Below are 12,911 nucleotides of genomic sequence, written 5' to 3'. Positions count from 1 at the left end.
AGCGCAGCACCTGCTGCAGCTGATAGGATTTAGAGCACAGAGAGATGACACAGCCAGTAAATACATATCTGTCTGCACACTTCTTCCAGGAATTATTTTACAAATAAAGAGAGAGAGAGAGACTGTGGAGATAGCGAGGAGCACATTTAAAGCTCTACTGCACTCTAGTGGTGTGAAAGGGAAACGGTTTGAAGTGTTCAAACGATGCAGCAGCAGATTGATGTGACTGATTACATCATTTTAATAATTATTTAGTCATTATGGATGCTTCTTCTAACTTTATAAACTTCATTATGTAGTCTAAATTCTTTGCATCCTCACATCAATCTTACCTTGCATACAAACGCAATAAAAATACAATAACGCAACTCAATAATCGGCCAGGTCAAAATTAGTAATGATTATCATAGTAATAATATTTCAGGATAAAAAATAAATAAATAAATATCATATTATACTATATTGCAACAAAAAAACTAAAAGAAAACCAAGTATACTATTTAAAAATGACATTCTCCAGACTTTATTTTTATCATTAGGCCTATTATTTTTTGTTGTTGTGTAGTGTATCTTGTTATCACTTTGCTACACTGTCATTCTAATTTAACCAGACTGAAGGCATTTACAGAACAGAGTACGTTTGGGTGTTAAAAAGGGGGTTTCATCAGTACAGTTTCATCATTATCGATATGGGGACGAGCCACACACTCCATTAAGCATCCTCCTGTGTATTATTAATGTGATGCATAAGGTTTTTCAAACACTCTTTGAGAGATATGGTGCACCAGCACGAAGGTGAACAAAACATTTCATTTCAAACGCTACTTCATTTCAAACCACTCAAAAGGAATTTCACACTGCTCTCTATTTTCTTTTATTTCTTCATGCCTTCACTTGCTCCCATATGAATGCCCTATTTTTCTTCAAGCCTTCTGCTGCTCACGAGAACTGCTGCGTCCCTTTGAAATAAACAGTGTTATTTATTGCTGGTTACAAAGCAGAGTGGCTTCTTCCGCTACCATCGATTGCATATTTTTATGTACTCATGTGCTCAGAAACTGAAAAACAATGGCATTCTTTCTCAATCAATTATGTTACTGTAACCATGCAAAAAAGTGTGTGTGTGTTTATATATTAGTGTTGTCAAACGATTAATCGCATCCAAAATAAAAGTTTTTGTTTACATAATATATGTGTGTGTACTGTGTAGATTTATTATGTATGTATAAAGACACACAGATACAGCATATATTTCGAAAAATATTTACATGTATTTGCATGTATATATTTATATTAATATAAATTATATCATATATAAAATATATTTAATATATAAACCTAACATTTTTCTTAAATATATACATGTAGGCTATGTGTGTATTTATACATACATAATAAATATACACAATACACATATATTATGCAAACAAAACTTTTATTTTGGATTAATCGATTAATCGTTTGACAGCACTAAATGTAGAAAGAGAGAGAGAGAGAGAGAGAGGATTTCACTCAGAAATGACTAAGAAAGGTAATTAACACACTGACTCCAATCTGTTTTATTTTACAAAATAAGCATTTGTCAAGAGTTTCTGTAAGGTGGAAATGATTAATTTAATGAATTTAAGTTTTTAAAATTTTACATTTTTATTACAGATCATATTACAAGCATGACAACAATTTGAGTGAAAAGTAACAGGAATGACTTTTGTTTGACAGGAGCACTTGATCTGTATGAACTTCCATATAAATCGGACGATCATGTTCTTCAGCAGGATTTGAAATGATCCAGAGGACTGAAAGGAGATCACATGATTAATGTCACGTATTGACCTACAAATAGTGCAGAATCTGAAACGTGTGAAATATGTTTTGGAAAAAAATATCTTGCTCACCCAGGCTGAATTTCTCTAGGTTTTAATTACATTTCAAATCTCAGATCTGTGGACATTTGTTACATTCTAATTCTGTTTTGTTATATAAATCATAGATGATTTCAAAATATTGTCGTTGTTAAAGCTAAGAAACCGAACCAGCTTCTCAGCTACATTAATTTGACAAAGAAAGCAAGCGAGGAGGAGAGATGGCTTAAAGTTGTGATTATCCTGAGTGGCTTGGTTCGGCAGTGATACCTGCTGGGACACAAGCGCAGGGCTTCTAAATAAATTGCAAGTGGCCTTGGGCAAAGAGAAGAACTGTCTTTTGATCTCCTTTACGAGTGAACGAAGAGAATTTGCAGGCTGTCAATCAAACTCATAAGTCTTCAGAACAATGGGACGACCTTTATCTATTATTTTTTTATTTTGTAAAAAATCACACATTTCATTATGACAATGCTCTCTCTCTTTCTCTCAAGTTGAGAGCCGCACGATCAATAATTGATACGGCGTGGTACGGCCGACTTTCCTCTTTTCCTTTGCAGCCCTTGTCACTAACTGTTGTCAGAACACATTTACTTTGATGCCAAATTTGAAGAAGCAAAAAATGGCATCATATGTGATTATATATTTAAGGCTGTAGAAAGGTTGGGGTAGATCTGCAGCTCGGGTGCACCTTTTCCCCGTGTGTTCAAGGCACTCTATTGAAGTTGTGTGTGTTGTTGCCAGCCTCTGCCTTAAACACACGGATGCATTGTAAGGAGATTCCTCCTTCTAAAAGAGGAGATGAAAAGATCTGAGTTTTTTTTTTGTCATGTGTCAGTAAACACAGAGACTGTTTTGAGATGAGGGCAGATCACACAAAAGAAACTTACTCTTTAAACTCTGAGCCATGGGATGGTGGGGGAAATGTCACGTGAGAGGGTTGTCTTTACCTGGACCGCTTTGTTTCGTCTGAAAAGGAGATGTGAGGAAGACAAATCCAGTTACCCATAATGCATACTCATGTTTGATTTTGGATCTGAGCATGTTAACCTGGAATACGTTTTGAAGAATAGCTAAAAGATGAGGACCACCTGAATTTAATAAAAAAGGTGGCCATTAGAATGCATGAGCATAATTAAAGGGTACAACAAGGTTAAAGACACCCTTAAGGAAACTTTTATTTATTTATTTATTTTTTCCTGGTTCCTGAATATGACAATAAAAATTATAAGTATTTTTATTTTGGTCCCACTTTATATTAAGTGGCCTTAACTACTATGCACTTACATTTAAATTAATAATTTGGTACAATGCATTTATTGTGTACATGCATGTTTTTACATTGTACTTATATTTTAAAAATACCTGCATGTAATTACATCAGGTAATTCATTTCTATAATTACATTTGTAATTACACTGTTGACCCATCCCTTACACCCACTCTTAAACCTACCCATCCCACCAAACCTGTCCCTAACCTTACCCATATCCACCTCAATAGCAGCAAAAGTGTTCTGCAATACAATATGAACACAATAAGTACACTGTACTTATTTTTTGATGTAAGTACATAGTAGTTAAGGCCACTTAATATAAAGTGGGACCTTTATTTTTAATAAATTCAATAAAAAAAAAAATAATAATTGGTAAATAAAGCTGGTAAAAAAAGCACAATTGTTCAAATTCAACATCAATATATTTTTGAATAACATTTAATATATATAATAACATTTAAATAAATACTAGTTATAAATGTTGAAATAGGTACTCAACATTTTAAAAATTATTCCAGTATATTAAGCAGCAAAACGTTTTTTTTAACAATGATAATAATAAAATAATGTTTACTGAGCAGCAAATCAGCATATTGGAATGAGTTATGAAATATCATGTGACACTGAAGACTGAAATAACAGCTGCTGGAAATTCATTTATACTATCACAGGAATATATTATATTTTAAAATATATTCAAATAGAAAGAGTTATTTTAAATTGTAATAACATTTAACTGTTTTACTGAATAAATCAAATAAATTCAGCCTGGGTGAGCATGAGATTCATTTCCAAAACATAAAAAAAAAAATTCAACTCCAAACTTATGCAGTGTTGAATGAATGAATGAATGAATGAATGAATAGCACATATGTTAGGTGAAATCTGGAGCTAAAGTAATCTTTAAACCTTCTAAGGAAAAGTTTTATAAAACTGCCCAATAGAGTGTAGCGAAGGAGAGAGAGACACAAAACATGTAAACAAAGTATAAACTAAATAATAACCACTTCCATTATTTGAATGGCTTCAGAAGCGTCCCCAATCCCTCCATTCTTCAGTGTATATTCCACCACTATTTCCTCTTTTAATTATCCTCCAAAAGAAAAGATGGGGCACATCAGACACATCTCCACAAAGCTGTCCCTGGCATGCTCTCAGAGTGGCCAGCAAGCGTAGGCACCGTCTGGCGCAGCCGATAGCGAGGCTTGTGCGCTGGCAGGGACAGACGGGGCCCGTCTGCAGCTCCGCACAACAACAGGAGGATGATCTCTCAGCAAAGGGTCCCTCGTCTTCCTCCCCCACACACACAAGGCTTTGGCTCTCCCAGCCACATCACACTGTCTTCAACAGCAGATTAAGGCCCGTTCTTACAAACTCGTAAGGCTAATTGGAGAGAAGCGGCAGCTGCCATTCACTTGGGCAGAGCTTTTGTCCTAGAACCATAAAGTATTTGAAATTACACATTTTCTAACCCGCACCGATGGCTTCTTTAAATACTCATATCTGGGACTGCAAAGTCCACTGCATATTGTCTTCAACCCTCAAATAATAAAAAATGAATTATGTTTACTTGGGTGCTGGTTGCTGCCTATTTCTAGATTATACATACAATTCTAATTTAATGCCATAATCAAGAAACTAACAGTGTATTTGTTTGCCATTTTGTCTATCAAGCAGTAAAAGAGTCTTCTTAGCCTTTCCTGTAATGTCACTAAATTAGATCATTTTCTTTTTTGTCAGAGTTTCTAAATCCTTTTAAGTTTCTAGATGAACCAAAAGATAAGTTTTAGGATTAAAAAAAATTACATCATACATACATACATACGTACAAATATATATATATATATATATATATATATATACACACACACACACACACACACACACACACACACACACACACACACACACACACACATATATAAAATGTATATGTATGTGTGTGTGTGTGTGTGTGTGTATACATGTATGTATGTATGTATGTACGGTATGTACGGTATGTATATATATATATATATATACATATATATATATATATATATATATATATATATATAAAATAATTAATAAAAAAAAGTAAAGTAGCGGTCTGAGATTTTTTGGACCTCATTGTAAATAAATGGAATTAGTGTATTTTGCACATTTTATCTCCTCACAATGAAAATAATCTCAAGTGATAACACTGCACTGTTGCGTTCTGACTCTGTCCAAAGCAACTCTCTCCATTTCTCTCTTTCTCCTCGTCTCTCGCAACCGGAGAGGCAGCAAAAGATCTTAAGTGTTGGCTTTTTGTTCTCCAGGGGGAACCAAGAGAGAAAGCTTGGGCTTATTTGAAGTATTTTGCCCCGTGTGGGGATGAAATGTCTTGTAGTGCTTTCAAGATTACTATTTGCAAGCCTGTGATGTGAGAGAACCATTCCTGTAGTGCAGAGTACATGTGGTACAGTAATCGCTAACTAAGCCAAGGAAAAAGCTGAGAAGTGGAGGAGACAGAAAGTTAGATTAAAAGACAATTTCTCACAAAAGATATAACACTAGTCAATCATTAATACAACGGGGTCCAAAAAATCTGAGACCACTAGTGACAATGCTATTTTTATTATTCTATTTTTTTTTCTTTCCACACAAAATATATAGAGTATATTGCTGGAAATTATTAAGATTTTTAATGTTTTGGAAAAGTGTCTTATGCTCACCAAGGGTGCATTTATTATTATTTTAATAGATTTTAAAATAGAATTTATTCCTCTGAGGACAAAGCTATTTTTTTAACATCCATCACTCCAGCTGATTACACCACATGTATGATAACACCAATTTTTATTGAGCACCAGATCATTCTATTAGACTGATTTCTAAAGATGACACTGAAGACTGCTGAAAAATCGGCTTTGCCAGGAATAAATTACATTTTACAATGTATTCATATAGAAAACCATTTTAAACAGTAATCATTTTTCACTTTTGACACTTTCGACTGGTAGTATTTACAAAATTTTTATTGTACAAATTACAGCACCAGTATAAACTTTTGAGTGGAAATGTTACATTCAAAAGTTGAAATAAATTTCAGAATTTCTTGAGATATTGGCATTCCGTCCACCTTCTGCTTTAAAACTTTAATTTTGTCTAAAATAAATAAAAGAGTGATGTAAAATGATCAGTGTCATAAATTTGCTTATTAGTGAAGTGATCTAGAAATAGAACAAAAATTTAAATATATCTTCTTCATTTACTAATAATTTAATTTTAATCATTCCTTTGATGTCATAATGTTTCTTTGTTTTAATTTTTTAAATCCTAAAACTTTCTGTTTATCAGCAGGTTTAAAATAGATTTTCAATCTTTAGACTTTTTACATGTTTGAGATCTGACACATTAATAATGCTTGTGACTGTCAGCTCAAGCCATTGACAGATAAAGAAACAAAGCGCTAACTACAACTTCTCTCACTCTCCGAGCTGCGTTTTAAAACGATGCCAGAATGGCTATCAAAGAACAGTGTGGCTATTGTTTTACAAAAGCTGTCTTTGGAGTAAAACCGGCAAAAAACAATACACAAAACAGAGCGTTGCTCCTCATCTTGATGAAAGGAGAGATGTGGAGAGTGCAGCTCAGCTTTGAAAAGAGTGGTGTGCTTACATGCCAGAGTCGACTGTCCTAGAGTTGAAACAACTATCACACAATAACACAAACACAAACACATGAAATGTATGACCCACCTCAATACAGCCTTATGAAGACCTTGCATCAGAGCGGCTCTTCAGGTTATGGAAGCAAAAGAAGGCAACATATTGTCGGAGGTTATGTCAACACATTCCAGAACAATCAATAGTGTCAGAATCACTTAGATGAGTACTTGAAATGCACATGGCAGGAAAATAGACACCAGATGTACTATAATGTGTGCTGTGATGAAACCGCTCTCAAATGCTTTGTGATTAGTATTTAAAAATAAATAATTCAATAAAAATCTCCAGACCAACTGGTTGACAAAATGTCTGTCAAGCTGGTTTGCCTCAATCTAAACAGAATGTGACAGTTGTGTTTCTCTGTAAGTGCATATTTGATGATGACATCAAAAAACAAAGCTATAGAGAACAAATTCTGCCATATGGATTTCATAAACCTGTGATGAACGTTTGCTTTATCTGCGGTCTCGAGACTCTGTAAAAATAGGAGTGCAGTTCACATGAACAAAAGGAAGGAAAATGGCAGGAAAACTATTTTGAAAACTAAGTTTTCCAAATTAAAAATTGGGTAAATTTCTTCATTAGTTGATCAGTGATTTAGTAGAGATTAGTAGATAAGTAGAGTAACCTAGAAGTACACAATCTAAAATATTTCTTATTTATATTTATATTTATATTTATTCATTTATTCATATTTATATTTATATTTATTCATTTATTAAAATAAAAATTATTTAATAATAATTTTTATTTTAATCATCCATTTTATGTCATAATGTTTCAAGTTTTTATTGTTTTCATCTGGTACAGATTACAGATTTATACAAATACTGCATGTAAGGCCAGAAAATATACAGTGGCTGAAATTAACAGTGATAATAAAATAAATAAATGAAAATCAAAATTATTGTGTCACATGGAAAGACAGCGTCACATGAGACCAAAAATCTTCCATGTTATTTTTTTTTTTCAAAGTTCTCCTACATTTTCCTGTTTATCTCCCAGGTTAAAAAAGATTTTAAATGTGGTTGAATCTTTGCCATTTGTAAAGAGAAATTGACTGGTAACAATTGTAGGGGATATTTTCCTGAAGAAAAAAAAAATACAAAAAAACTTATTGATACCAAGGATCATCAAATATGTCAAAATAAAATTAAATAAAATAAAATTCACAACTAAAAAATGTACAAATGTTACACTAAAACAAATAGTATAAATATTATATATACATATATATATATATATTGATTAATATATATCTCGATTAACCGACTAATTAACGTTAATTTTGACAGCCATATAATATTTTTCTTCTCAAATTTTGAAAGCCTCCTAGCATCCCCCTGTCGGCCGTCTGGAAGTCCATAAACCCCAGCTTGAAAACCCATTGTTTTAGGGTAACTTCAAGGGAACTTTTTGATTTAAATCAACTGAAACTTGTGCATTCTGTTAAATTTGTTTACATGCCATTTTTACTCCACATTGTGCCATATACAGAAAGGCCTGTTATAATGCCTCCTGATCCTTTTGTAGCCTGTTGTGAAAAGAGCACATCACCAGGTCATGGGTGAACAAGGCTTGGTGTGCTGGTAAGGCTCATGAGATGAGGGGAATTTGTATAGGTAAACTCTAGCATTCGGGAATAATGGGAGTGTGGATTTAGTTGTCTTTAGAGAAATGAATAATGGAAAGGTCTGTGACATTTTCAAAGGTAAACTCTAGTTTCTGTGACATGCCTCTGGCAGCAGTGTGTATACATCTGTAGAAGAGTATAAAAGGGCCACCAGGACCTCGATGGCAGAACGGCGTGGACATCCTGCTCTGCAGCCATGGGAAAGGTAGGTGCTGACAGTTGTACCTTCTAGTTAGAGTCATATTTCATGTTTAGAATTGGTATTTTCACAAGACATTATTTGCTACATTAGGGACATGAGCTTCACCCTGACTTGGAGCAACCTGAAGACCACATAGTCTGAAATGAACTTCAAAATTCAAACTAGATAGAAGAATAGAAGATCATCCATGGAAGTTAAATAAGCATATTAATTCACCACTTCCATAGATTATTCCTCTGTTCCTTGCTAACATACTCTTTCCTTCTGTCATCAGATCATCTTCTATGAAGGCTCCAACTTCCAGGGGCGCTCCTATGAGTGCTCTGCTGACTGCTCTGACACCTTTAGATACTTCAACTGCTGCAACTCCATACGGGTCATGGGGGGTCACTGGGTGGCCTACGAGAAGCCTCACTATATGGGGTATCAGTACATCCTGGGCCGTGGGGAGTATCCTAACTTTCACCACTGGATGGGCTTCAACAGTTGTATCAGATCTTGTCAGATGTTCCCCCCAGTAAGTCAATCAAACTGATGGGTTTTATTTCACGCAGTTAGACACCTTTTTAAAAAAAGCAACGTCAATCAATGAGCCCTTTGAAGTAATTCATATATGCAGGGAAAAAAACAGGTTCACAGGTCCACCAGGAGATTTAGTTATTTGAAATGGATCAAGACACACTCCGATGACTGCGCAGCTCATCATAATTCCATTCATCTCTGTTTTTGGCAGTGGAAGAATCATGACACTGTCACTAGAGTTTGTTCAACAAAAATGACTAAACGTCTACTTGAAAATCTTTGAAAGTTGCACGTTTACAGCAGGAAGTCATGTTCAAAGGCTCAGTCTCAACAGCGACATCAAGAATGTTGAAAGTTTTCTCCCAAACGTTCTGACAACTGGTCTCTCAAATGTCTCTGCGTTGCCCTGATTATTGATTCCTCTAAAGCCCTAACTGCTGTTTTTCTCCCCACAAAACAGTACAGAGGTGCCTACCGCATGAGAATCTACAACAGACCTGAAATGTACGGACACATGATGGAGTTCACAGATGACTGCCCCAATGTCTACGACCGTTTTGGCCACCACGGCATCTACTCCTGTAACTGTATGGAGGGCTACTGGACCTTTTACGAGCACCCCAATTACAGAGGCCGCCAGTATTTCCTGCGGCCCGGAGAGTACAGAGCCTGCAGCGAGTGGGGCTGCATGAATCCCATGATTGGCTCCTTCAGGAGAATGAGGAGCAGTTTAATGTAAACAGTGTCTTTTTATGACCATTAAAGACATTAAAACTGATTAAAATGGTTCTTGTATGATATCTTTTCTTCATGACGCTTTGAATTATTTAGTAGCATAGGAAACGTTTCTTCAGCTTGCCAGTTGTTTTTCCAAATAAGGATCCACTGATCCATTGCCCAGCGCACATCAAAATAAAGACATGCATGTCAGTTTCAAGCCAAACTCAACTTTATTAATCTGACATGGTTGAAGAATTCATTTTAGTCTCATTCCAAACCATAAAACGAGCTGATTAAAACAGAACTGTGCTTATGTGAGAGGACGATTTCAATTAAATCACTTCATATCCCAGCTTCATATTAGCATTTTATCTTCATTTATGTGTCCCTGCCAGTTCATGGCATTTACATGTAGAGCCCTGAAGCAACTAAAAGCAGAGTTTGCAACTTTTTTGTTAAGCACTGAAAAGTGCAGTGGTGCTGTCTTTAGAGAGAGATAGATAGAAAAAAAGCTTGCAAAGACACAAAGGGGGGCACACACTGGCTGATCTACAGTCGCATCCACTCTATAGAACACATTGTGCTGACCAGACAGAGTTTTGTGAGTCACACACAAAGCACTGATCCATGTCGGGTCTATAAAGAGGTCCTGGCCTCAGAAATGGTTTGGTCCACTCGGAGAACAGTCACAATGTCCAAGGTAAGTGACTAAGTTGTGTCTGTAAATGATATAGATTGTGCTTTTAGGATATGCAACCATATTATCTGAAACCATGCTTTTAACTCTTCAAAATAAATATGAAAAAAAAACAATAGAACAGCTATTTTTTTAATGAAGGAAACATTTTTTTGAAATAATACGTTTTGAAAAACCATGATAAAATAACTAACTCTGGATTCAAAGATTTTCTTTGAATTATATGGTAATCTGAGTTTTAATTCAAGTGTTCTTGACTGTATCCATCATATACTGTTATAAAATGCCATGGTTCCAAGCATCTTATGCTTTAAATTGCAGAAAACATTCATTTTAACAATAAAGCGCGAGCGAAACAGACTGCTTTTAGCCTAAGGTAGCTCTGTTGAGGTTAGTTAATATGTTTAAGATTAAATCTGTATAGTGTGATTTTGGTGCTTTTGCCAAACAGATCATAAAATAGTCACTTTTTAAAATAGTAATATTAAAATTAACTATTTAGATTTTCTATATAACTTACAAAAAACCTGACGAAATCAGAAAAAGTGAAACTTCAGACTTATAGTGTACCTGTAATCCTGTATTTTTCTTTCTCTACATCTATCCAACAGATTACTTTCTTTGAAGACAAAAAGTTCCAGGGCCGTCACTATGAGTGCACTGGAGACTGCGCTGACATGCAGGCCCACTTTTCTCGCTGCAACTCTATCCGAGTAGAAAGTGGAAGCTGGGTGGCCTACGAGAAGCCCAACTACTCTGGATACCAGTACATGCTGTCCAAGGGTGAATACCCTGATTTCCAGCACTGGGCTGGATTTAACGACTGCATTCGCTCCTGCCGCATGGTTCCTCCTGTGAGTCTTTACCGTACAGTCAGTAGAAGTAGAAAACAGCATTATTTAAAAATAATCTTGTGATAGGAAATATTTTCACTTAAGAGTTCAATCATGAATGTTAGGTTGTGAGAATCTAGCTCATTGAAAATAATGACTGTTCTTTGAGTATTTTGTAATGTTCTATTTTTTATTCTTTTTGTCTTTAAAGTTTGGGATGTTTAATGGGATGTTTAAAAAATAGGTTTCCCAAACATTCATTTTGTCAGCCATTGGTTGACCTAATTAATACTCCCACTCCAAACTCATGCTATTGGCTGATACAGTGTTGCCATGTTGGGCTGACAAATCAGGGCAATGCTTTACATTTTTGGAGAGAAGTTATTTTAATATATGTAAAACACCGATTGTTTCTTCCCCAGTACACTGGAAACTACAGGATGAAGATCTTCGAGCGCTCCGATTTCGGTGGTCAGGCAATGGAGCTGAAAGAAGATTGCCCTGATCTACGTCAGCGATTCCACAACGGAGACATCTCTTCAGCCAATGTCATGGAAGGCTACTGGACCCTCCATGAGCACCCCAACTACACTGGCCGCCAGTTCTTCCTGCGCCCTGGCGAATACAGGAGGTACGTCGAGTGGGGCAGTCCAAGTCCTACCATGGGCTCCCTGCGACGTGTGACTGACCTCAACTGAAGATCCAAATCACACAACCACCTCTCCCAGTGTGTCAACAGCAATGCCTGTCCATGCAGCGACTACGTCTGTCCTTCAATCACCTCCAGGTGATCGGGCCTGTGGATCTGTCATGCTGAATGTATTTGTGATGCTTGCTTTATTCTGGCACAATTAATTAGGGCTATTTGTCTCTTTTAGCACTGTTGACTGAGCAAACTGTACTTTATCAGCACCTTTCCCATCCCAAATACAACTGGAAATAAAGGAAAATTTGATTAAAATCAAACTGACATTTCTACAGTATGAATGCCATTTAATCAAAAAACCAAAAAAAGCACAAAAGTGATGCTCTTTCTCAGCATTTTAGTTGTTTTCAAGTGCAAAAGTCTAAAATTCTAGACCATAGATGCAATGATGACATAAAAAGTCTTGTTTTCTGATAAATGTAAATTTGTCATTAAAAAAAGGAAAAACATCTGCCAATGGGCTTGGAAGAAAATTTAAACTAATTCAAACGTAAAACAAGTTCCATACACCATTTCCAACATATTTGGTCTCGTTTTAAGCATAACACACACAAAAATCCTCAATATTGTTTTTTTTTTATTATTATTGTTTAAAATTGTAAAAGAATAAAATAAAATGTATTGTAATTTGTATTGGAAAACAAGACAAAGAGATATTCTTTTTTTAGTTCATGCAACATCTAATGCCATGATTTTATGAAATTATTTGTGAAAGGGCAAACTAAGACTTTTAAAGACCCTTTTAAACCCTGCAGAAATCTTGAATGA

At 35.3% G+C, this 12,911-nt stretch overlaps 2 protein-coding genes across 2 annotated transcripts; both read left to right on the top strand.

The window, feature by feature from the left end:
* Positions 1-9,083: 9,083 nt before the first annotated feature.
* LOC306852556 (gamma-crystallin M2-like) lies at positions 9,084-9,926 on the top strand (the record flags this gene model as incomplete). The annotated part of the gene is made up of 2 exons (XM_079389479.1): positions 9,084-9,182; positions 9,648-9,926. 2 exons carry the CDS (start codon positions 9,084-9,086, stop codon positions 9,924-9,926), a joined length of 378 nt encoding a protein of 125 aa, XP_079245605.1.
* A 642-nt stretch (positions 9,927-10,568) lies between these two features.
* Positions 10,569-12,135, top strand: LOC306852166 (gamma-crystallin S-1-like; the record flags this gene model as incomplete). Its single annotated transcript, XM_079388836.1, has 3 exons — positions 10,569-10,607; positions 11,216-11,458; positions 11,860-12,135. The coding sequence occupies 3 exons, from the start codon at positions 10,569-10,571 to the stop codon at positions 12,133-12,135; spliced, it is 558 nt and encodes a 185-aa protein (XP_079244962.1).
* Positions 12,136-12,911: the final 776 nt, after the last annotated feature.

Source organism: Barbus barbus (assembly GCF_936440315.1).
Source record: "Barbus barbus genome assembly, chromosome: 32".
NCBI classification, from domain to species: domain Eukaryota; kingdom Metazoa; phylum Chordata; class Actinopteri; order Cypriniformes; family Cyprinidae; genus Barbus; species Barbus barbus.
Note: the sequence above shows the minus strand (reverse complement) of the source record. Positions and strands in the feature narration are given on the sequence as shown.